At 38.1% G+C, this 27013-nt stretch overlaps 2 protein-coding genes across 2 annotated transcripts; one reads left to right on the forward strand and one right to left on the reverse strand.

Annotated features, from left to right (window-relative positions):
- Positions 1 to 392: 392 nt before the first annotated feature.
- Positions 393 to 27013, reverse strand: ACTL6A (actin like 6A; the record flags this gene model as incomplete). Its single annotated transcript, XM_079704396.1, has 14 exons — positions 393 to 743; positions 2183 to 2269; positions 4762 to 4857; positions 6577 to 6657; positions 6808 to 6922; positions 7542 to 7603; positions 8773 to 8862; positions 8960 to 9066; positions 9354 to 9448; positions 14355 to 14452; positions 16280 to 16380; positions 19942 to 20116; positions 20280 to 20356; positions 26989 to 27013. 14 exons carry the CDS (start codon positions 27011 to 27013, stop codon positions 663 to 665), a joined length of 1290 nt encoding a protein of 429 aa, XP_079560522.1. The 3' UTR covers positions 393 to 662.
- LOC307053153 (small nuclear ribonucleoprotein G-like) lies at positions 14847 to 15176 on the forward strand (the record flags this gene model as incomplete). The annotated part of the gene is made up of 1 exon (XM_079704464.1): positions 14847 to 15176. The coding sequence occupies one exon, from the start codon at positions 14847 to 14849 to the stop codon at positions 15174 to 15176; it is 330 nt and encodes a 109-aa protein (XP_079560590.1).

The raw sequence follows: 27013 nt of genomic DNA on the forward strand, positions 1-27013 counted from the left end.
AAATCAGGTATAAAGTTCAGATTAAATTCCCATTTTATAAATTCTGACATCTAAGCAGACTTTTAATCGCCTGTATCATAGAGTGGGAAAGTGATATCAACTGCTATAGCAAAGGCAATAAGGTAAGTTTGGAATTCAGGTAACCTTTTTACTACTATTGTTACTAGATGTGAAGGGGCTGTGGATTCTACTGTTAATAAACAGTGAGTATTTCCATTCAAAATAATGATAAATACATTTAGTACTTAAAGTGGCAAGTTACAACACAGCAGTCCAAAAAAAAAGTATTTCTGGAGTGGCTAGTAATTTTTATTTAATTTTAAAAGCCTAAGGTAAAAAACATAGGCAGTAAGTTTTACTAGTCAATAAAAAGCAATTCTACCATAAACAGTTGGAAAGCATTTTACTGAAAGCAAAATATTTAGAGAAAATAGACATTTATACAAAATTATAAAATGCTTGTAATAAGAATAAGTGCATTTCAAGGAAAGCACCAACTTATTTTAATTTACAGAGCCAGTTAAAGCCTTAAAAAATTTAAGTGGAAATTGAAATATGCAAAAATGTATAAACATTCTACAAAAGATGGTTGTTCTTTTCCTGAGTATACTAAAGCTATGAAACGTAAGATGACAAAGAAGGTAGACGTTTGGGAACTCTTCTCAAGGGCATTTCCTTTCTACACACTGCTTCCCTCCTTCTTCATATTCTTGTTTGGAAATCCACATCTGCTGAAAGGTGCCCTGTGAAATGGAAAGAAAAAATTACGTATGTACCTTTCTATTAGAAAATTTTTTTTTAATATCTTCATTATCACAACTCCTAATTTTTGAAGAACTCTTAAACCCCTCCCCAAATAGTACTCAAATTACACCCTTCTTTTTTCTGCCCTCCTCCAGAACACGCAAAGACGCTATTTAGTCTTGCCCAAGTTTATATAGAATATTAAATCTTTCTATACTGTCATGAGGATTTAGAAAATGCTGGGAAAGGAAGATGAAGAGTTTAGCTATGATAGACTGATTAAGGTAACAACAAATTGTTGGAAGGCTTGATCCTAGTACAGCATTGATGAAATGTTCTAGCATTTGATTAATGGTAACGTTTAGAACTCAAACTAGGATAAAGTTTTACAAGTACACAAACGACAGTACACACGCACTATGCAAAATAAACAGAAGGTCAAAGGAGGAAAATGACTAAAGGAGGAAGGAACGTGGACTACATTACTAAGACATGTAAGCAGGAGAAATCCGTTCCCTATGATTATTCAAGTGGATTCATATATTGTATCCAGTTTTGAACTAAGATCTATTAAAAGACTAGAAACAGAACATAGACCAGAAATATATAAATGGACAGTTACAAACATTTAATAGTTAATAGCTTTTTAAAATGTTTAGCATAAGTACTTAGTGACATTTGGCTGCTCTGAGGTGAAGGGGAAATCTTCCAAATTTAGGGTGCAGATAAGTACAACGACTTCCTCCTGATCCACAGTAGACACCAGTCCAAGCAGCATGCAAACCCCAACACCATGACTTCACCATTTGCCCCAAGAACCAATTCCTGACTTCCTCTACCTCACCAACAGGCCAGGGAGCAACCAGAACCCAAGAAGGAATGATTTAATTTTTTTTTTTTTTTTTTGTGGTACGCGGGCCTCTCACTGTTGTGGCCTCTCCCGTTGCGGAGCACAGGCTCCGGACGCGCAGGCTCAGCGGCCATGGCTCATGGGCCCAGCCGCTCCGGGGCATGTGGGATCTTCCCAGACCGGGGCATGAACCTGTGTCCCCTGCATTGGCAGGTGGTCTCTCAACCACTGCGCCACCAGGGAAGCCCGGAATGATTTAATTTTAAATGTGCTGCAGATAAGTCCTGACCAGTGCCAATGGGAGTATTGTTAAAAGAGGCGATGATACGTTAACAGATGCCCGCCTCTGTGTGAGAGGGGAAACTGTAATTAGGCTGACAATACCCACTAATAAGGCATTGAGGCATTTTGTCATTTTGGAACATGTAAAACTGGTATCAGGTCCTCTACTAATTTGATAGCTAAAAAATGCAAAGATAAGTGATCCATGGGGATTTTTAGTCTTTCTACTAAATTTAGTATTTTCAGTGATACATTTAAGTTAAATAAGAATTTTCAACTATTTTGCAAAGTAGTTTATCTACTAACCAAAGAAGCTAGAATGGAGCCACCGATCCATGAACTAAACCTCCGTTCCACTGTTGTATTATTTGCAATCAGTTTCAACCGCATACTCTAAAATAGAAAGGGAAGAATAAGTATTAGTAGGATCAAATAGAACAAGTGACTCAACTTAGGAAATTCAAATTATGACTTTTTAGTGGCTCTGGTTCAAGTACTAATTACACATGATTATTTTGTAGTAGCCAGATTAATAGTAGGCATAGGTTGGACTACTGTATAGGATTTTAAAGTACTTTGATTATGTCTTGTAATGTGTAGTTGAATAAGAAAATAAATTATATAAACCTTACAAAACTGCATACTAAAGAGCATGGCATTCAGAATTTAATCCTAAAACAGCAAAATAAGTACTTAACACTATAAATCAGGTACTGTGCTAAGTGCTTCATATATTATTTCATTTTGTCCAACACCAAGTATAATTATTATCCCAACCTGCTGCCCTTTCTGTAGTGCTCCTCAACTTTCTAACTTACTTTCTTAGGCCTTCAAAATCCCTCCTCTCTTAGTTCATCCCTCATATCTTAGTTCACCCCTCCCCTATTCCTCCCTGCCCGCATCCAAATCAAAACACAGACATAAGATTTCAGGAAAGTTTATTCACACTGCTTTCTTTCAAGTTAGTGTTTCTGTTCTGCTGGAACACTCTGAATAAACATGGTTTTATGGCTCAGCACTATCCCTATCTCACTTCCTGTATGGAGAGATTTTCCCCCTACCTAGGAATTTGCTTCTGGGGATAGTTCTCAAATTGTTGATACTTACCAATTATTCTATATATGAACATACAGTTTGTGTCTTTTTCACAGTGAAATAACTGTGTATGTAGCAGGAGTGGAGTATGTGGAATGGGAGGGAGGGGTGCTGAGAGCAGGAGGGATGAATACAGGGTTTTGTAGGTGAGGAACTGGTTGATACCTATTACAATGGATTTCATTAAATTTTAATTGCCTCCTAAAAGACAAGGATAGTATCTAACTGGTCTTGACCAGACCTTGGACAGCCCAAGTCTATATTCATTATTCTGGGACTTTTATGAAATCTAATGATTAGTACTATAATTAAGGTAAATGCCAGATGAGTCTATATCTCCAAGAATGTAAGGAGGTATCAATCTTGTGCCTATATCAATACTTACATAACAAATATAAAAATGTGGCATATGTAAAACAGTCCTTTATATGAGAAACCAAAGGCTATCAAGTACACAAATTCTATAGATTCTATAGATTGTTAGGGCCTATGTAATCTCTAATAAAGTTTTTTTTAATGTAATATTTATTGCAGAATACCTTACAAAAAACTACTTGATGGAAGTTTAAAAATCTAAAGACTATGACTACTACTCTGTTACTAATGTACCATGTAAACTACCTTCTCCCTAAACCAGGTTCTTCTATCCTTTTGAAAGTTACCACAGTGCACCAAGGGATGTTTTTAAAACATAAAAGCTCTTCAGTCCTCTGCCAAATTTTATCTTGTAAGTTTGCTATTAATAAGTGACATGACCTGGTACCACCTATCTCTGTGGGTTGAACTGTATCCTCCAAAGAGGTATGTTGATAATCCCTGGTCCCTGTGAATGTGACCTAATTTAGAAATAGAGCCTCTGCAGATGTAGGGTGGACCCATAATCCATTACAACTAGAGTTCATTTAAGAGGACATACCCACAAGGGGAGAATGCCACGTGATGATGGAGATAGACACTGAAGTGCTATAACTGCAACCCAAGAAACGCCAAGGATTGCTGGCAAATCATGAGATGCTAGAAAGAGGGAAGGAAAAATTCTCTTCTGTACATTTCAGAGAGCATGGCCCTAATGACGTGTTGATTTCAGACTTCTAGCTTCCAGAACTGAGAGGTAATAAATTTCTGTTGTTTTAAGCCATCCAGTTTGTGGTACTTTGTTACGGCAGCCCTAGGACATAATATACCATCGTGCTCATCTTTCCAGCCATATAGCTCTCCCCATTTCTACACAGACTATAAGCCAACTACTTCAAAATATTGGAATATGCCATCTTCCCTTCATATTCTGCACATGATATTCCCTCTACCTAGATGTCCTTTCATAAACTGCCAACCAGCTGAACTCCTATTCATTCAAACAGCTTCTTAATGAGGCTTTCCTGACACTCCTAGGGAGTTAAGTGCTTTCCCCTCAGTGTTCTTAAGAGTGCCTGGTTGATGACATGCTGAACCACTTAGTACCTTACAGTTTTTATTTTCTGCATGTCTACTCCTCCTAACTGACTAAGCCCTTGGTGGGAAGGGACTATATTTTCTATCCTTAGTGCCTAACAGACTATAGGTACTTAAGTATGGAATCAATGAATAAAGTGAGATTCAAACAGTACAAGAGTAACTAATAGATGTCATCTAGAAAAATTTGATTAATAAGGGGTATTAACTTTAAGTAATACCATACCAGGCAGACACAAAATACCATCAACCTACTGAAAAACAAACTATATAAAGTTCCACCAGCAGTGAGGATACATATGACTGAAAAATACCACTAAAGAACACACAAAACTTACCGGGGGTGTTTTTTGAGAGAGTTCTCTATTCAACCTGTCAGTAAAGCTCTGAATTAGCGTGTTTCCTCCTGCCACTATAACGCTGCCATAGAGACCCTGGGATGAAAACAAAAATAAATTAGTTCCAAATGTTTCCAAGAGTTTTAAACACAACTACAAATAAAACCATGTCTTCCAGTACAATTTTCCCTTTTTGAATTTTTTACTTCTACATAGACCTAGTAGTTTAATCTAGTGGTTCTTAATCCTGGCTGCACATTCAACTCATTAGGGAGCTTTTAAAACACCAATGCCTGGGGACAATTAAATTAAAATCTCTGGGGATGGGGTCCAGGAAAAGTTTTTGTTGGTTTATTTAAAACTCTCCAGGTGAGGGCTTCCTTGGTGACGCAGGGTTAAGAATCCGCCTGCCAATGCAGGGGACACGGGTTCGAGCCCTGGTCTGGGAAGATTCCACATGCTGCGGAGCAACTAAACCCGTGCGCCACAACTACTGCAGCCCGTACGCCTAGAGCCTGTGCTCCACAACGAGAAGCCTGCGCACCGCAACAAAGAGTAACCCCCTGCTCTCTGCACCTAGAGAAAGCCCACGCGCAGCAACAAAGACCCAACACAGCCAAAAATAAATAAATAAATTTATAGAAAAAGAAAACTCTCCAGATGATTCTACTGTGCATTAAAATTTAAGAATCACTATCTTAAAGCAATTATTCTACAATCCAATCATAATTTTCTGGCAGATAGCTGCCAGTATTTCATTAGAGGTATATTTCATAATTACATCATCTCAGAATGCACATCTAGAAGTTACGATGTTTAAAATTAGACAAGGTTTAATGATTATGGTGGATAATGCATACTCTGACAATAGTCCTGGCCAAAATGACTGCTACCTTTCTCTTTTGCAGAGATGAACTTTTTCAAAATCCACGTGCTGAGGCCTCCCCCGCCAAAAATAAATTCACAGTAATAAGGAGTATATTTACCTCTAATCTGCATGTATGCATCAGAAAGTTAAATGTCAGCCTGCTTTTTTAGTGGATAAATTCATATTTTAAAAATTTATTCCAAATGTCTAAATCATCTAACTTTTGAAAGAGAAAATGGAATATAGAAGCATCTCCTCTGCAGTCAACAATAGTTTAAAGGAGAAAACTCAATACAAAACAAAGTTAGCAATGTCTTACAGTAAATGTACTTCAAATCAACTGCCTTCCCCTTGAGTTTATACTAAAAAATTGCATACTTACAACCCCATTATCCTAGAAGCAGCACATCCCTGGCAGGTAATTAGTTGAAATAAAGAACATTTTTCATAACTACTCGGAAGTCTTTATTGAACAACATGATTTTTTATAGACCCTTAGCTAAAAAGTAAAGCTGTACTAGGTACATTAAAAATCACCAATAATCTATATCTTGGTATGTCACGTTTTAGGAAATCTCTGGAACAGCAGTGTCCAAAAGAACTTTCTGTGATGATGGAAGTGTTCTACATCTATCTGCACTGTCATAAAGCAGCGACTAGCTACATTTACAATGTGGCTAGTGCAACCGAAGAATTGAAATTTAAATTTCTGTTTATTTTAACTTAATTGCCACATGTGGCCAAAAGCTACCACACTGGACACAGCTCTAGAGTTTTGCATTTTTCCTTTTCTAGTAGAACTTCACTTTTTTAACATATTTTTATAAAATGGACTTCAAAGTCAATGGCCAAAGTTGCCAACTTAAATAATGATGGCCATTATAAATAATGGAGCACTAGATTGCCCTAAAAGATACCTTTATGCCATAAACGAGACTGGCACTTACTGGTCTGATATCAATATCGCACATTCCAACACTTGTAGTGACAACATGACTGACGCCCAGCATTGTATTTCCTGATAACCCCTATAACAAAATAGAAATGAGTAGTCACACAGAAGACCTTCAAACAATAAAGCACATCCAAGAAAGTTTAGTCAGTCTTATTTAGGTTTTGTAATTACAAGAGATCTTTAAAGGAAAAACCAGGCTAATTATAAAAATAAGCTTTTATACCTTTACATTGGAAGGGTCAAATAATCCTTCAGGAATCTTTAACCGTTCTGCTCCAAAATCACAATTGTAGCCATTGGGGAATTCATAATGAACAGTTGGCATCTGTGCGGCTACTCTGAAAACATATCAAACAATATTAAACAAAAGACAAAAACAATCCTTTTCAGAATTATAAACTACTAAGGAATCATCAACTTATAAGAAAGCAGAGTGATCTTATTTCTTTTAAAATGTTATTCAGTATTCTTAACTTTTTACCTTTAGACCAGTTAAGCATATCCTACATTTTTTTAAACTAAACAAATCAATTTCTTTCCTCATTTATGAAGTACACAGTTAAAAAATTTTTTTATTTTTTTATTTTTTATTTTTGGCTGCATTGGGTCTTCGTTGCGGTGCACGGGCTTCTCATTGCAGTGGCTTCTCTTGTTGCAAAACACGGCCTCTAGGGCGCACAGGCTTAGTTGCTCCGCGGATGTGGGATCTTTCCGGACCAGGGCTCAAACCTGTGTCCTCTGCATTGGCAGGCGGATTCTTAACCACTGCGCCACCAGGGAAGTCCCTACAGTTTTTTTTAATTGAAGTACAGTTGATTTACAGTGTTGTGTTAGTTTCTGGTGTACAGCAAAGTGATTCAGTTATATATTAAGTATATAGTTTTTTTAAAAGATTAGTATGAAGGTTTTAATAAGCTATTAAGTTTTAAGTCTTGTAGAAAAAATAAGAAAACATACTGTTCATCGTAAGTTGAATCTGATACTTGAAGTACTGAGGCTTGAAAATCCTGGATAACACACTATGGATTTAAAAAAAAGGATAAGAAACAAGATTATTGAGATTTGTCTTTGCAGTCTATACTTCTGTAACATTATTTTAAAAACACTTTTCTTAATGAAACTGTACCACATTCCTGGATGGCTAACTCATTTCAAGGGTATAAATCTACCCAGTAAGGACTCTGAGCATCAAGAAACCCAATTCTAAACACTCGCATCATAAGCTAAATTATATAACATTTAAATTACAACCATTATGGAAAAATGATGAGATAAAAACAAGTGGGAACCCTTGTACCCCAGTCCTGCATAACAAAATTGGTTTTAGAACACTGTTTTCCCATTAAAAAAATTTTTTTCTTCAAAATTTTTATTGGCGTATAGTTGATTTACTGTTTTTCCCTTTAAAATAAGCTTAGAAGCAAGATTTCATTAGCTGAATATATATAAAATGCATATATATTGTATCTTATGGAATTTTTAATGACTGACATAGTATAAAACAGTTAAAAAATTTGCAGTGAAATACATAGAATCTCTGAGCTGCTAAGGAAAAATCCTGTCTAAGGTCTAGGCGCAATTATTAATCATCTTCACAATTTTTCCTGGTACAAAACACCCACAAAAAATCTTTATCCTTAGATGTAAGAAACTGTCAAACAGGATATATCCCTGCCATAGTAAATGATGACTTTCATATCCTTTTACTGTTAAAAATGAATGTATATTGTGGTGCGAGAGGCTGTTTTACTAACCTCTCCCCTGTCAGTAAGTCATGTTCAGAGATGGATTTTCAGTAAAGAAAACCTTTTGTTGGCTCCTTGCTTGAACAGTAACACATTTTTTTACATAGCTGACTCATATGAGGAAAGAGAACGTAACTGAGCCACACCAGCAGGTCTCTATACACTAAAACCATTTTCTTAGTCAAAAAATGTACAGAATAGCATAATGCTTGTTTTTATCCCAAAGCTCCTTTCAGGTCTCACCACAGTAATCCAAGTGAATATACAGTATTTTGTTGAGATATCTGACAAGCATGAAAAGCACCCCCCTACTCCGCCAAAAGCTATTAATTTTGTTTGTAAAATATCATTAAAAATATAAGTTTGAAAATATAAAGTGCTCATACTCTAGTCAAAGACTTACAGCCTATAATGCTTTCGTAAAGAGAATAAGGGTTACTTACGTTACACATGTAATTGTGCCAAGACCTTGTAACCTGTGGCAACTTCTCTTTTCTTTTCCAGTTTGCTGGAGATCCTTCACGAACAGCTTCCTGAGTGCCAAGAGCAAGTGCTAGGTTAACAGAGTTCACAACATGGGGGTGGGGAGTTGGAGATAAATCCCAGAAATAAAATTCATTCATCACTTACTTTTGATGCAATCATATATGGAGGAATCAGTTCTATATTCATTTCTTGGAAGAGTTCTCTGCACTGCATAGTAATAAAGTCTCCAGCAAGAGGGGATTTTACAATGCCTATGAAACAGATTAAACAAGGCTAAGAAAGCATTCCATCCAAACTCCCTGGGACAAATTTCCTCTGTGTATTTATACATGATTAATTGTTTTCAAGCAGAATTAACGGAACTATCCCTCCAAGCATGAATGAAGCCATGCATCAGTTTTAAATATACAATATATACTAAAGATTTTTAAAAAAACACTTAAAGACATGATTGGGAAACTGATATACTTTGACAGTCCAAGTCATTGCTTTATTTCATGATCTGTGTCCTCGGTGCACCCTGGTTAAATACAGTTACCTTGCTGAAGGACATAGCCATCGTGAACTGGAATTGCAGTGGTATGAGTGGCTCCGCTGTCCAAGATAAGCCCAGTAGAACGACCATTAGCAAATCTAGTTTAAAGCATTAAGGAAAAGAAAGTATCAAGGTTCCTACAATAATGTTTATTGTAAAGGGAAGGTTTTATTAAGGCATTTTTAAAACATGTGCGTTGTGGCTTAAAATGCGTTAAAATAAATACGGGGATGAAAGTTGGCGTCAAATAATAACTCTGGTTTCAAAACAAATGACAACAGGCAGGACTTCCAGAATGGTGGTGTGAGGAAGTCAGAGAAACCTTTATCCCAGAGAGACATCTGTTAAACTGGTCCAAATTAGCACAATTATTCAAAGTCCCTGGCACATATCAAAGGGCTTACAACAAACTGAGAAGCATTTAACAAAATCTATAGAAACTTGGTAAGAACAGTGGGAGGCTGTGACCTTTGAGATAAGAACTAAAACCATTCTCAGATAGGATTAAAGAAGAACCATTTCAGCAGTTTGGCAGCTGAGTGGCGGTTATCATCATCTCCCCCAACTCAATTGGAAGAGCTATTCCAGGCAGATTCAACAGCCAGTGAATATCAGCAGACTCCACTTATCCCATTTTCCACAGCTCTGTGCTGCAGAAGGCCTACATCACGTGAACATCATAAACCGACATTTAGGAGTAGAGTCATTCACTGGATCCTCAAATATTTACTGAGCATCTATTATGTGCCTAGTGGTAGGTCTGGCGCCCAGTAAAGGAGGGCAGCAGGGAGGTCATTCTCTCACTAGCACTCCTTAAGCAGAGAAGACACAAAGAGGTGAACCAAAACCGTCTCTGCCCTGAAGGATATCCTGATAAGTGCAGCAGAGATCAATAAAGCTATAAAAAGAACAGTTTGAGATGCCATGGGAGAGTATATAGGAATATAACCGGTCCCTGGGAAATTCAAGCGTAAGCTGGGGAGGGGGACATGGGGAAGAGGAGAAACATGCAGGAAGGCCAGGAGGCAAGAGAGCATGGTTAAGAGGTCAGGGAAGTGCAGCGTAGTTCAGTGGGGCCTGAAAGGAGAAGAAAGGCAAGGCTGTGGAAGATGATTCTGGCTTAAATCAGCAGACTGGCAATTAACAAAGATGATCAGAGCTGCAGTGTGAAGACTGGGCAAGATAAGAGGAAGAGGTGCACCTAATGCAATGGCAGTGGATAGAGAAATAAATGGCTTTGAGAGTTTGGATTGGGGCCGGGGGAGGCTGGAGAATAGACAGGTCTTGATAACTACAAAATTTGAAGGGTTAATGAGAAAGATTTCTGGTCTAAACAACTGCGAGTAAGATAATACACAAAGGAGAAAGAATAAATTTGATGGGAGAGAAGAATTTTGGATATATTGAGTATAAAGTGCTTAAACAGATAACTAATAGAAAAAGTTCTAGTACACAGCTGGACGTGGGCCTGGAGCTCACAAGAGAGATCTGGGATACAGATATGGATTTGGAATTTGTCAGTGTATAACTGGTATCTGAAGCCAAGGAAATAGATAGTTAAACCAGAAAGAACATGTCAAGAGAGATGAAGGGCAAAGGGCAAAGAACTAAGGCATGGGCAGGAACGATCAGAGGAAAGAGGTCTGAGAATAAATGGCCAGAAAGATAGGTTAGTAATTTATCTTTGCTATTACTGGTACTCCATTGATCTCTGGTCATCTATATACATAAACACTAATTTTATCTCTGTTAGTACAAAGTGATACAGTAACACCAGACTAAAAGCATGTAAGCCCTCCTAAAGATGGCAATTATAAAACCTGGACAAATTATTTTAAGTGACCATTTTAAGATACTGGAAAGTATTCAAAAGTAGTCAAAACTCAGCCAAAACTTATTCTCATGAAACTGCAACCAGAGGGGGTAAAAACTGCAAGTCTGCAGCTTCCTTGCTTAAAAGTGCTTCCCAGCTCCATGGCTATGGTTCAGGAAAGCAGTGATGAAAAAGTGCAACTTTACCACCTTGAGTGAACACAGAAAGGAGTTCAGGGCTGGAAGAAAAGCTGGACATTTAAGGTAGAAACTCTGGAAGAAAGAGAACCACAGAAGGGATAAAACCCAAAATCTGAGTATAAAATCTACCCAAATCTCTGGTTGACAACTGAACTATTCAACTGCAGGACTGCAGGGGGACCAACAAAATGCAGAGAACAGAAGGGCAATGCATTCTTGAAAAACAGAGGTGAACCAATGAGTTCTGTGATTTTGCTACCTTTTTAAATAAATGAATTCTCCAACAGTATGCAGCTCTGACAGCAGAAGGCTGAAGCCTGCCTTGCAAATTGAGGTGTCAAGAGGACAGAGCCTGAGGCTGGCAGATATGAGAGCCCAGCTATCAATTAAGTCAGATAAAACAATACTACTCTTCTAATATTTTTGTTTTGGAAAACAGAGTTATTTTTTCATAAAACTGTTATTTTTGTTGACGTTAATGTGTCTATTTTCGTTATTTTTAATTAAATTAATAAGAAAATGTTAAAAGGAGTCTTAGTTTTAAATTCTCAAACAGTAATATTGATAGTTATAACCTACAAAAAACAGAAGCTCTGCGTCATCCTCAGTAATTTTTAAAAGCGTAAAGGAATCCCAAGGCCATGGTTGAGAAGTCAAAACAATTTTTAGAATAATACTAAGATGTTATTTGCCCCTTTCACTGTCATTCTCTCATAAATGTACAAGAGAGTTTTTTTCCAGAGGCTATGTCATGTGTGATACACAACAGACTGAATGTGATATGAGAATCTAACTTCTGCTATTAAGTCCAACGTTAAAGAGATTTGAAAAATTGTGAAACAGAGCCACTCTTCTCATTAATATTTTTGGTTTTGGAAAACAGTTATTTTTTATTAAAATATGTTATTTATATTAACAAACAATGGCCTTATTAATTTACTTAAAATAAGCAAATATAATTTTTAAGTTTCTGTCTTAATTTCTAATATGGCAAATACTACCAGATATGATCCACATAAATAAAAGCTCTAGGTATAAAAAGTTTGAGAACCTCTGGGCTAGAAGAACACAGTAAAAAACACCAGTCAGCAAAAGCCAGAGTGTTAGGAATTCTAGAGGACAATCTACTTCCCTTACCAAATAAATTACAAGAGAAAATAAAGGGGAGGGTGGATACAATCTACAGACCATAAGAGACCTAACAGACATATCGAACAAAATACAATGCATGATCCCTGTTGTTCGAGTCCTGATTCAAATATACTAAACTGTTTTTTAAAAAAGAAAAATTGTGGTTATATCTTAAAAAAAAAAAGAGACATATGGTAACATCTTTTAGAGATACATGCTTAATGTCTGGGATTTACTTCAAAATCATGGTGGGAGGGGGAGTGCCTGCAGTTATAGCTAATACCACTTAGCTCTGTGTTGAAAACTGTTGACCCTGGGTGATGGGCACATGGAGGTTCAATATAATATTCTATCTTATTTTGTGTAAGAAATTTTCTATAATAAAAAGTTAAAAACTAAAACAATACCAATTCTGTTTACATACTCCTTGTAAGGAAGCAGCCAAACAGATCTTATGTTCAAATTCAGAACTGCTGTTTTCAAGCTGTGGACTGGGACCAGTTTGCCTACTTTGACTCCGATTCCTGACAGGATTATTATGAAAATTAAATGATATAATGCACACAATGAGTCTGCTAATACTCTCCCTCCTTCCTCTACTCAAAACCTGCAATGGTTCTCTTGAGTCTAAAGTTCACATTTTTAAAATCTAACAGGCAAGACTTCTACAGTCTGATCTAAACATATTTTTACAACTTGTTCTGAAGCCAAACATGAATCTTCAACTCTAAACTAAGTCACTGTGAAGAACGCTTACATTTTCCACTTCCACACCTGTGCTAAAGTCATCTCCAAGACACACCACGACAGACAAATGTTAGATTACAGTCACCACAGTGATTCTCACACATATAAAATTCGCTTGAATATTACAGCAATCCAGGGAGGTATACCGGATAAATGAGTAAAAAGTGAAGTTCAAATTTTAAGTACCTAATTCAAGATCAGTTTATAAGCACTGGAACTTGAACTCTAAATATAGGTCTCCTTCCCCCACATCCTGCAACTAAATTCTCTTTTCTTTACAAAGGCTTGTCAGGCTACAATATTACTCGACTGAACTACAATTGTTATTTGAAAAATTCAAATTAATCATGTACTTCTTTATGACTTCTGCCAATGCTATTTTGAAGTACTATTTAAATGTTATTTAGGGGGCTTCCCTGGTGGCGCAGTGGTTGAGAGTCCGCCTGCCGATGCAGGGGATACGGGTTCGTGCCCCTGTCCGGGAAGATCCCACATGCCGCAGAGCGGCTGGGCCCGTGAGCCATGGCCGCTGAGCCTGCGCGTCCAGAGCCTGTGCTCCGCAACGGGAGAGGCCACAACAGTGAGAGGCCCGCGTACCGCAAAAAAAAAAAAAAAAAAAAAATGTTATTTAGTTTTCAACAAGAATATTATTCTTTGAGATCAGGACATAATATTTCCTTGTCTGTCCCTTAATATGCTTGTAAAAAATATTTGGTGATTAAATCTTAAATGAATTTACAGCCAATTCCCACTTTTCTAAGGTACTGGAGAAGAGGAAGGGAATGGCAATCTTTGAATTCAACTAGGTCAGCTGACTTAAATACTGTCCTGTCGTCACATTCCTCTTCTAAAAACAAAAATTTTTGTTTTTGTTAAACTTTGTTAAATGAATGAGAAGAATTTGAGTGCTTCCTTCCTCTCTCCCTCTCACATTTTCACATGCATCAGTTCCAATAAGAATACTAAAAGATAGATATCTAAAAGCAATGGAGAAAAACGCCTCAACTTCCGAACAAGCAGGAAGTGGCTCCTGTCTTCCTGCTGAGGGCATCACCTTTAGCAGCACCACAGTTACTCCTAAAGAGAAGTTGGGTATTACTCTTTCAAGGATACGCTGTCAAAACGGCAGTTTTGCAAAGGAAGAATGCAGGGATGTTGTAGTGTTCAAACATTAACTCTGTCAGTTTCTCTCTCTTTGCTCTGGTATTCCACTTGAAAAGAGGGAAAAAGAGATGCAAATTATTTATTGTTTAAAAACTAAAGTGTTGATTTATCTCAAAATTCATTTCAGCACTACATTAACAAAGATGTAAAACATTAATAATAGAGTAAAATACCATGGAAAATCTTCTTCATAATATCTTTACAACATTTATTTCTATGTATTTGTAATAAATTTAATAAATATAAAGTTTATTATTTAATACGTAAAATTGTTTGCTGCTATGAATTCTAGAAATTACACCTTTCAAAGTATATGGAAATCTGGATTCTTATAAATGAAGTATTATTAAATCTTTTTTTTAACTCTTAAGAGTGAATCTAAGCGTGAGGGACAACTCGAATTCCATTTGGAGGCATCTTTGAGCTCGTAGAGTAGACATCATGAGCAAAGCTCACCCTCCCGAGTTGAAGAAATTTATGGACAAGAAGTTATCATTGAAATTAAATGGTGGCAGACTTGTCCAAGGAATATTAAGGGCATTTGATCTCTTTATGAATCTTGTGATAGATGAATATGTGGAGATAGCAACTAGTAGGCAACAGAACAATACTGGAATGGTGGTAATACGAGGAAATAGTACCATCATGTTAGAAGCCTTGGAACGAATTATGAACAATAGCTGTCTTCAACAGAGAAATCAACTGCTTCCACATGTCCCCTCTCCACATTTTACTATGATGAAAACTGGGTCGTGTACATTTTCTTACTGAACTTTTTTGTTAAATAAACTTTGGTAATAGTCAAAAAAAAAAAAGAGTGAATCTAGTCATCAAAATCTTAAATATGCATTTTAAACCACCAAATTCTCCCACTTGTAGATGGTACTCAAAAGAAACTAGAGTTTAGAAAATAACAAAATATTGATAATTTATAATCATTATCTAGTCTTCTGGGCCCTTTTGACTCTGTACCAAATGTATTTCACAAGAGACTCTGGTCTAGCAATTTCCAGCCCTAGTTCAATATTGACTTTAAATATAAATTTTATTATTTAATAAGTAAAATTGTCTGTTGCTATGAATTCTAGAAATTACAGACTTTTCAAAGTATAGGGATATCAGGATTCTTATAAACATGAAGTATTATTAAACCTTAAGAGTGAATCTAGGAACTTTGCTGGTGGCGCAGTGGTTAAGAACCCGCCTGCCAATGCAGGGAACACGGGTTAGAATGCTGGGTCTGGGAAGATCCCACATGCCGCAGAGCAACTAAGCCCGTGCACCACAACTACTGAGCCTGCATTCTAGAGCCCGTGAGCCACAACTACTGAGCCCGTGTGCCACAACTACTGAAGCCCGCGCAACCTAGAGCCCACGCTCCGCAACAAGAGAAGCCACTGCGATGAGAAGCCCGCGCACCTCAACAGAGTAGCCCCCACTCGCCGCAACTAGAGAAAGCCCGCATGCAGCAACGAAAACCCAATGCAGCCAAATAAATAAATTTATATTAAAAAAAAAGAGTGAATCTAGTCACTCTTAAGGTTGAGTATAAAAGCAGATATACACGGCCCTTGAGGGATAAGGGACAACTGACCAAAATGGGAAGCAGCCCAAGGAAATCAAATGTTAAATTCCCGGAAAAAAACAGATAAATAACCACCAGAACCCACTAGGGTGCTTTAATTATTGTTCTTTGAGTATTTTAATTATTGAAATAATAAAAATAAAAGTTGTAAGAGTATTTATAAGTGAATCTCCCTTTCCCTAATCTTCAAAATTCAAAATACGAATTTCTATGTCTCTTAAAGAAAAAGGAAACACTCTTCAAATGAGTAAATAAACAACCTAGAGAAACTCGAAAAAGTTTGTCTCACCGGTGCTTCTGACATGAGAACAGGATGCAGGCTGGCTTCTGATTTGACATGCATTTTGTAGGTATGATCCAAAATAGCCTGGAAACTATCCCAATCTTCAACTAAAATATAAGATTAATACCTTGAAAATAATGCTTAATCGAAGGTGAATACAGCATCTTTTGAGAGACTGTGTCTAATGGTTTAGCACTAATATTGATACTGTAATATACAGAACCTACTTATTTTACAGCTCTGCCTCGTAACACAGCACTTCATATAGACATCATCTTTGTCTTCTAGATATGGTTTCTCCAGCCCCAACAGTTACAACCCCTAGACCTGTCCCAGGTGTAATTAATGTATCAAATAGATGAAAAATACCAAATAAATATTATTCAGTAAGTACTTATTAGAGGCCCAATTCAAATGGTAGGAGAAAACATAGAAGAACTGTATGATCTACAGCTGACATTTAAAAAGCGTACAATCTATATGAAAAAAGATGTAAAGACTTAAAAAAAATTTAGAGAATAGTATGTTTTCAATTTGCCTTCCACCTAAACATCCCACTGAAACTGCTCGCATAAGTTGCTGATGAGCTTCTAACAGGCAAATCCAGTGGATACTTCACATTTGTAATCTCATCTGACCTCTCCAAATTACTATCTGACACTACTGACTCAACAGTTTACAAACTTTTTCTGCCACAGTCCAACAAATCAATGTCATTCCTTGTAAACATACTTCTATAGGCCTCTCAGGATGGGGGTTTTTTGATCAATGGACCTCCTCTGTAGCTTTAACTTCTCTTTCCCCTTCTTAGCGTAAAGCTCAGTGCCACAGCTGAGAACAATGAGAATCACAACTTCTTTACTCTAGAACTTTTTCTTCTCTTGGCCTTCTCCTGAATTTCTCCTACTTCCTTAACTGTTCCTTCTCATTCTCCTTCACAGGCACCTCTATTGGTTAAATACATGGAAATAAATTTTCATAAGGAATCCTATCCTCAATCCTCTTCTCATATCCCAAACTCTTTCTGGTAAAAAAAAAAAATCAACTCCATGTCTTAAAATCTCTCTCACCTGCTTATTAGATCAGCACCTATATTCAAACACTTTGAACTAATAAACTCATCTACTTGCTGTGCAGAAAAAGCTAACTTAGCAGACCTGAGAAAGGCCTGCTTGCAAGGCTGACCCTTGGCTGGCATCTAGGAACTTGTCTGGTAAACAGTTCCCTACACTGATATAAAACTTTCCCCAGGGGCTTCCCTGGTGGCGCAGTGGTTGAGAGTCCGCCTGCCGATGCAGGGGATACGGGTTCGTGCCCCGGTCCGGGAGGATCCCACATGCTGCAGAGCGGCTGGGCCCGTGAGCCATGGCCGCTGAGCCTGCACGTCCAGAGCCTGTGCTCCGCAACGGGAGAGGCCACAACACTGAGAGGCCCCCCTACCGCAAAAAAAAAAAAAAAAAACTTTCCCCAAATACGAATAGCTCACTGTGCCTAAACTGTTTATACAGTGTGGTTTATGTGGAATACCTTTCCTTCTGGGAGTCTGGGGTTTTGGAACATGTTAGGCACACAGTACCTACATGACCAGCCCCTAATAAAAACCACGGTTACCGAGTTCTTTTTTTTCTGAATTCAAAACACACTCATTTATTCCAAGTATCAAGATAATATAAGAAATAAAATATTTCTAACAAAAAATGTTCTTCCAGTTTTTTTTTTAACAGCTCTATAGAGGTATAATTTTCCATAACACGGATCCATTTTAAGTGTACAATTAAATGATTTTCTTTTGTAAATCTACAAAGTTGTGTGAATATTATTACAATTTAATTTTAGAATATTTCCATCATCCCAAAAAGAAGCTTTATGCCCTTTTGCAGTCACTTCCCATTCCATCCACAGCCCCAAGCAACCACTACTTTACTTTCTGTCTGTATAGATTAGCTTTCTCTGGTCATTCCATATCAGAGTAACCATACATTATGTGGAGTTTTGCATCTGATTTCCTCTATTTGGCATAAGGCTTTTGGGGTTCTTCCATATTTTAGCTTATATCAGTATTTTGTTCTTTTTATTGCCAAATAGTACTTCATTTTATGGGTATACCACATTTTGTATACCCATTCATCCAATGATGCACCTTGGGCTATTTCCACTTTTCAGCTAATATGGATAATGCTGCTATGAACGTTTGCATATATGTATTTGTGTGGACATATGTTTTCAGTTCTCTTTTGTTGATACCTAGAAGTGGAACTGTTTGGATTATATGGTGAATATATGTTTAACCTGTTAAGAAACTGTCAAACTTTTCCAAAGCTGCTGAACCATTTTTTGTTCTCTCCCAGAAACAGATATGGAGGTTTCAGTTTCTCTATATCCCCATCACACTTGCTATTGTCTGTCTTTATAATACAGCCATCCTGTGAGTGTGAAGTAGGGTACTGAGTCTTTAATGAGTTCTACTAGTAGACCACACACACATGTTCCTGGTTACTAGAGGGATTAAGCACATCCTTTATGACTTCACTGTAAGCTCTTGGAAGCTTGCACTGGTTTCCTCTGGACTTCACTACATGCCCCTTTTTTCTCTGTCAGTTCTGCTTTGTATTCTTTCAGCACAATAAAACTTAACTGTGAGTACACTGACATGCTGAGTCCTGTGAGTCCTTCTAGTGAATAACTGGACCTGAGAGTGATCTTGGGTCTTACACTTGCTTTTTAAGACCATAAAACTTGCTCCTTCCCCTGCTATACCTACCTCAATGCATGGTACCCCTCATTCAGTGACTCCAATCAAAAATCTAGGAAACTTTCTCAACTCTTTAAACACTTTGTACCATTTGTCTTGGATATCTCTGACAGCCAGCTCAGGATCTCGGCCATCAGTATTAAATTTTAACCCTCTTTATTTCTCATTTGGACTCACCTCCCTAACTGATCTTCCTATCTCTAGTATCTCCCTCCAATCCAGCCTACACAGGACTGTTAGACTAATCTTTCCAGCTGGCATATATGAGCATGTATATATAAAATGCTGTTTAAATTCCTCTGGAGTTACCTTTCAGTTACCAGCTTAATATACTCCTGGTATTACAAGCCCTTTTATGATTGCTCTCTGCCTACCTTTCCTGCAATTGGCCGTAATGTACCTACTGTTACAGCCATACTTAATTGATGACACTTCTAAACATGGAAGTTTCTTCCACAACACCATCTCTTCACACATGCTGGTTGCTCTAATTTACCCAGCCTTGTCAGTCAGGCTAATTCTTATTCAGTGATCAAGATTCAGTACAAAAGTTACCTCCTTTGTGAAAACCATCTCTGACCCCCAATGATAGAGTTAAATACCTCCCCTCTCTAATCCCACTGCTTATCAAACATAGTTATATTATAGCACTTATCCTATATATATATGTGTGTGTGTATATATATATACACACACACATATACACACATCTATCTCCTCTACCTATGAGTTCCTTGAGGAAAAGAAACACGTTTTATGCATCTTTGTATTCTCAGTGCCTGTAACATCAGTTTATGGAATAAAAACAACAAAAAAATAGCCGAAGTTCAACTTTTAAGAAGCCATTGGTTTATATCTAAAATATACTATGCATACTCTACATTTAGAATCAAATCCACAGAAAAAAACATCGTACCCATCCCATTTTTCAGTGGTGAAATGGCCTCTGTATTCTCCCTCGGAACACGCAGGGCATTAGTATCTATGTAATAGGTGGGACCGCCTTGTTTGCCTTTATCACCATCTATTTCCATCAATGTACTTCCATCATCTCTTTCTACCACCATACCAATAGCGGTAGGGAAATCCACCTGTAAGAGTCAAAAACATTATTTACAAATTTTACCTGCTTTTACCAAGAAGTCATTGCCACCAACTAATGTCTTTTACCATATTTGAGTCAGAATTTCCACATGAATTTAACTCTACATGAATGGCTTTTGCGTATCCAATTAGCTCTACCATTCCACTTACCTTGGGACAGTCCTCACCAGCATACCCAGCTCTCACAGTATAGGATCCAATGTCAAAAACAAGGGCTCCAACTTCATCTGAAAAGATGAAAAGATAATTAACATTAACGACTTACAAGTATCATGTGAAAATTAAGAGTACTTAATGTGCTTATATTCATATTATTACTAGCTTGAACCTAGTTTTAAATACACCTTAAAGATTCACTTAATTAAAATATAACGTCATACACAGTATATCAGTAGAGGTTCAATCAGGAAAGAGGTGGTACACTAAAATTAGGTAATTTAAGGAGAGTTTACCTATTAAAGGGTCTACTTACAAAAATACAAAAAATATAAAGGCAAAATATAGGAAAACCAGAAAGGACAGTATGGTACCCTAGGACTAGTAATAACAGAAATCTGTTGCCACACTTAGAATTGAAGAAACATAGGGAAGGAACTGTTACCAGAACCCAGAGAGAGACTTGTATTGGGAGGGCATTGGACAGGAGCTGTGATCTTCAGTTAAGGGATGGAATCAGCCTTGGCTGACCCTGAGGAAAAGGAACCAGACTAATACATTTGCCAACCCCTCTCCCCACTGGCTAGGGTAATCTTATAATTTCTCACCCAAACTGAGCCACTACTGAATGTAATAGGAACCCCTATTAATAATTGTACCAGGACAAGAGGCACAAAGCAGGAAGTATAGTTACCCTACCATTGGCCAAACCAGAGGCCAAGAGAGTCCACTGATGCAGTCTACAAGGGTCAGTCTTTAAGGGCACAGAGAGGGTGGAAATGGGTGGAAAGTGGATCTGGAGGGGCAAAGGAAAGCTATCCAGTACACTAAGGTATACCATTTTTTTCATGTTAATCAACATGATATTTCATGCAATTAGGGAAGAAACTTAGCAAAACCCCAAGAAAAATAAGGAACCTAAAGAATAAGAATTTAAGGTATAATAATATAGGCCAGGTAAAAATCATTAAAATGAAGGTATCATTAAAGTTTGCACATTTCCAGATTTGTAGGAGATAAAAGTTTAATAATAAAAGTTTAATAAAGTTTAATAATAAAAGTTTAATACTGAGAGAGAAAGCTAGTATTTTTTTTCATATTCAAATTCAGAGAAAAGCCTCTAATTACGCTTTAAAAATATTTCACCCAAAACAGCACGCCTCCTAAAACAAAGCACTTGGGTTTTCTAGGCACTGATTTTTCAAAGAAGGATTTTTTCACTCAGTCATTAAAAATAATAAAGAAATACTACTTAGCTCAATTAAATTGACAAAAATTAGTAAGGCTGATAAGACCAAGTATTGTCAAAGATGTAGAAAAAGAGGAGCTCTTACACATTTGCTAGTAAAGTTGTAAACTGGGACTTCCCTGGTGGTCCAGTGGTAAAGAATCCGCCTTCCAATGCAGGGGATGCAGGTTCAACCCTTGATCAGGGAACTAAGACCCCACATGCCGCGGGGCAACTAAGCCCATGCGTCACAACTACTGAGCCCATGCGCTTCAACTAGAGGAGAGCCTGCGTGCCGCAAACTACAGAGCCCTGGAACCCACGCTCTGGAAGCCGCACACCACAACTAGAGAGAAGCTCACGCGCCGCAAAAAAAAAAAAGTTGTAAACTGATACAACCACTATGGGCAATTTAGTCATATCTACTAAAGTTGAAAATGTGCATACATAGAAATTACACTTATGTCTTCTCTAGAGAAACTCTCTCACGTATATCACAAGGAGACATGTAAGGGAATGTTCACTGGCTATGTGACCTCAGGTGATTTACTAACCTCTCTGCCTCACTTTCCTCATATGTAAAATGTGCATAATAGTCCCTATCATGCAGGATGCTAGAAGTATGGAAGCACTTAGAACAGTACCTGGTACATAATAAGCACAATAAGTGGTAGCTGCCATTATAATTATTATCATCACACTGCGTGCCACAGGAAAAGGTAGGAAGATTAAATGGTCTCTCAGTAGGAAAATAAACTACAGCTTATTCATAGAGTGAAATACTACATAGCAGTTAAAAATGAATGGTCTACATCTACATGTATTAACATGGATAAATCTCAAAAGAATTAGTTTAAAAAGCTAGTTACTATGCACACATATTTTGATACTACTTAATTCATTATGGATTCACTCACTTAATAAAAGTATAAAAATATGCATAGGGTTGGGGACTATTACATACCAACTTTAGGTTACTGGTAACCCCTAAGGAGGCAGAGAAGAGGAATCTATATCAACAATATAGATTTTATCTATATTGTTGATTTCAACAATATCAATTTTATTTCGTAAAATATCTGAGGCAAATTTGACAAAACATTACATTTATTTAATCTCAGTAGTGAGTACAGAAATATCATATATAAACTTACATACACTTTATTTTTTAATGTTTAAAGTATTTCAAAAACTAAAAAAATAATTTAAAAAATAAAGATCAATTATTACACTACAATTATCACAGTTGAGAGGTGGTGTACTTACAGAATAGTGATCTCATTTTTATTGAAATAAAATGAAGAGCCACCTATGTTTGAAAGGAAGTTTCTGTATTTGTTACATTTCCCAAAGTAATCAACTTTTCTCTATACAATCTCTGATCCAAATTATTTTGTCTGAAAGAAAAGGTCCTTAAAAGCAGAACACTGCATTTGTTTTCACCACAGCATGTAAACTCAGGTACAAACAGTAAGTATTGTATACCAATGACATTAATGGTAAACTCTAACACTTTGATTAACCAGAATGTTGGGTAAAGAAATATCCTAACTAAATGAATTAATTGCTTGGTTAACCAAAATTTTCTACTCCTGTTCTCAAGGATCAGCCTTTTGCCTTGCACCAGGTCTTTTAACCTTTTCTGTTCCATGGACCCCTCTGACAATGTTCGAGGCTGAAATTCACATGTTGAAGTCTTAACCCCGAGTAACTTAGAATGTGACTGTGTTTGGAGATAAGGTCTTTAAAGAGGTGATTAAATTAAAATGAGATCATCAGGGTGGGCCCTAATCCAATGACTGATATCCTTACAGGAAGAAGAAATTTGGACACAGATATGTACAGAGGGAAGACCATGTGAAGACACAGGGAGAAGACGGCCATTGAAAGCCAAGCAGAAAGGCCTCCAAAGAAAACAACCCTGTCAACACCTGATCTCAGACTTCTAGCCTCCAGAACTGTGAAAAAATTAATTTATGTTGTTTAAGTCACCCAGTCTGTGGTACTTTGTTATGGTAGCCCTAGCAAACTAATACAGACAGCTTAGGACACTTATGAATGTCTTCTTAGAATGTTTTCGAATAGACTATAAAAGAAACTAATTAGAATAAAATTCAGTTAGTTATATCCATGGACTCCTTAGGGAGGCCAAGGACTCCATGTCAGGAGTCCCCTCCTCTAACTTACCCTTTCTTAGGTAACCTGCTCCACTCTTACAGCCTCAATTTCTACCTAAACAGTGATACTTCCAATCTCAAATCTCTCTCTCAAGCCCTCACCTTCATCCAGATCCAGATCTCAAACTTCTTACTGTACATTGCTTCCACCTGATGTCCCATGGGTACCTCAAATTCAACATACCTGAAGCACTGTCTCCTTGTCCCCATCCTGCCTAATTTAATCTCAGCTGTGCTTATCACAGTTAGTAGCTCCAGTCATCAGAGGCAAAAATCTTCCTGAACACCTTCATATTTCATACCCCTCATCAAGTTCTGACAAATATTTCTGCTAAATATTTCTCAAATCCCTTCTTCTTTAATACCATTGTCACTGCCTTGAGTCAAGCTCTTATCTCAACCAGGAATTACAACTCCCTACAGGTACTGTGCTTCCATCTTTACCGTCTCAATCCACCTTTCAAACTGCTGCACTGTTATCTTTCAAAACTGTAACTGAACATCTTGGTACATAAATCTTTCAATGAAAAGAAAAGGGGGAATCATTCAGTGGTTTTCCATCATCCCAAGATAAAATTCAAATTATTCTACCCAGGTGATATTCAAGACCTAGCATAATATGGCAGCAGTCTCTCCTCCCACCTCATACACTACCATTACTGAAGATTATGTTGTCTCCTAAACACACCATCTACTCTGCATATGCTGTCCCCCTCTATTCTTCTTTCATCATCCTCATAACCTCCTTTGTAAAGTCCCTTGACTCTTCCACATTGAGTTAATAACTTTTTTGTCTGTGCTACCTTTGTATCTTCTATATATTGTCATTACTGAACATACTTCACTGAATTTATCATCCATAAGACACTATAAACTATAAGTTGCACCATTAGTTCACGCACCACTAGAAGAAAAACATGCTGCCAATTAAGCTCTGCCACACCATCAATAATATTCCAACTTCAGCTCTTTAAGTGTGTGTGTGTGTGTGTGTGTGTGTGTGTGTGTGTGTGTGTGTGTGTGTGTGTGTGTGTCTGGGGTGGAATGTACAACTAAAAATAAATTAAATATGGTGTCTATTTATTTGACTGACTCACCTACAAGACTGCGAGCTTCTTGAAGGCAGAAGCTATACTTTGCACATAGCAAGCACTCAAAATTTTTTGTGTGAAAAGAAAAATCTAACAAATCAGTTATTTTCCTGTCTTAATCAGTGCGGTAAACTGGACATAGTAGAATTTTAATTTGAAGAAGACTCTTGATTCTTAGAATTTGGAAACCCTTTCACAGTAAACCCTTTGGAAAATGTGACCCACTATAAATACTGGCCATACAGTAGTAGCTCAAACACAAAATGATACACTTATTTTTGTGAGTTTTATATACTTTATATGTGAAATAGGCTTTAAGATATATTCCTCTACATAAGCAAATGAGAAACAGGATGTTTATTCTGAATACCTAAACCATATATGAATATGTTGTGGTTCCATACTTGAAAAATGGCTTATGGAGAAACAACCAAAATCTTTTTATTTTTAATTTTTTTTTATGGGGAAGGGTTTTACTGAAATGCCTTTCTTTTCCTGCTCCCCACTTACTAGAAAGTTATGTAACTCTGGGCTGGTTAACCTCTTCTACACCTCATTTTCTTCTTTAATAATATGGGGATAAGTAGTACCACCTCCAGTGGTTGTTGTGGATTAACTGACCTAATGCATGTATTAAACGCAATGCATGAAAAGCCTCTGGAACAGTTCTTGGTACACAGTATGCACTCAATAAATGTTTACTGTTGGCATTATTAGTATCCATTTCTACGTTAGTCACATTAAACAATGCCTTGTAAGGAAATACTCAGTGGACAGCCTTTAGGTTCTTGGATCAGTGAACCTGAAAGTCAAGAGTCAGCAGCCTCCATGAGGCAAAGGCACATAGATCAAGTCTTTCTGTCAGGATTACATCTTCAGATGGGGAAGAAGTAAATCATGAAGATCCACTAGGCTTTCTCCAAAGTAAAACTGGAAAACTACTGACTCTCACATTTGAGAAATCAAAACCAAAAGCATATATGGAGAAGGAGAGGGTGAGGGTCAGCGAGCGTGTCACCTGAGTGGAGACTCAAACTTCACTCCAAAACTACTAAAAACTTTGAAAACCTTATTTTCATCTCCCACCTATAAAATGTCATCCGCTTCAGAAAGCAACAATAACGAAAGCAACACTTTGGGTTTGCCTCTTTCTTCTCTAACTCATCCAACACAACACAAAGCATGAATCATACACATCAGTGCTTCATCTAGGTATCTTGCAAAAACGGAGGCTCTGACTCAGTAGATTTAGAGCGGGGCTTAAGGGTCTGCATTTCTAACGAGCTTGCAGGTGATGCTGATGCTGCCCATCCTTGGACCATACTTTGAGCAGCAAGTGTAGCATTATCCCACTTACCTTCACAACCACCCCAATGGGTAGGAACCATCATTCCACAAAAGAGGAGCCTGAAGTTGGGAAAAGTTAAGTAACTTGCCCAAGGCCAATGAGCTTACTAAATGGTGAGCTTGATATTCTAACCCCGGCCTGTGTAGTCCCCAGGCCCGTGGTAATCGTTCACTACACCGCAGCCCACCCAACCGTAACCATCCTTCAATTCCATGTGTTCCTAAATTAAGCCGGAGCAGAGCCGCCCACAGGTAACTCCGGAGCATCCACAGTCAACAAATAGGCAAGAGTCACTGAAAGGTGTGAGGCAGAGTGAGCGCGGGGCGCGGATGCAGAGGAGGCTGCGTCCTGAGTGACCGCCACTCCTTCAATCAGTTCCACTCCTCGGTGCTCGCTCTGCCATCTCCGGGACGCCGCGGAAACCTTCCGTCCACGCCAGCGAACTGCCAGGACCTCCCAAGTTTAAGAACATGCGAGCGCACACACGCCGACAGAGCCGGCTGTAAGAGAGGGGACCCCGGGGCCGGTCACCCCAGCCACGGCTCGCCGGGCCGGGCCCCCGAGAGGAGCTGCCCGCCCAGCCCCGGGGCGGCGCGCACCCTCGAAAGCCGGCTCCTCCGCGGGCCGAAGCTGGCAGGGGCCGCACGGGGCGGCGACTCCGGGCGCCTGAGGCGCTCGCTGAGCCGGGTGGGCTCCAGGGGCGGGCAGAGCGCGGGGCGGGGATGGGGCGGGGAGGCCGGGGTCCCGAGATGGGGAGACCGGAAGGGCCGCCGGGGAGGAGAGGGGAGGGCTGGGGGCGGCGGTTACAAACCCCACGCGCTAAAAAGGCGCGCTCTCTCCATCGGCCGCACTCACTCACCTCCCCCGTACACCCCGCCGCTCAT

This window comes from Hyperoodon ampullatus (assembly GCF_949752795.1).
Source record: "Hyperoodon ampullatus genome assembly, chromosome: 5".
Classification (NCBI taxonomy): domain Eukaryota; kingdom Metazoa; phylum Chordata; class Mammalia; order Artiodactyla; family Ziphiidae; genus Hyperoodon; species Hyperoodon ampullatus.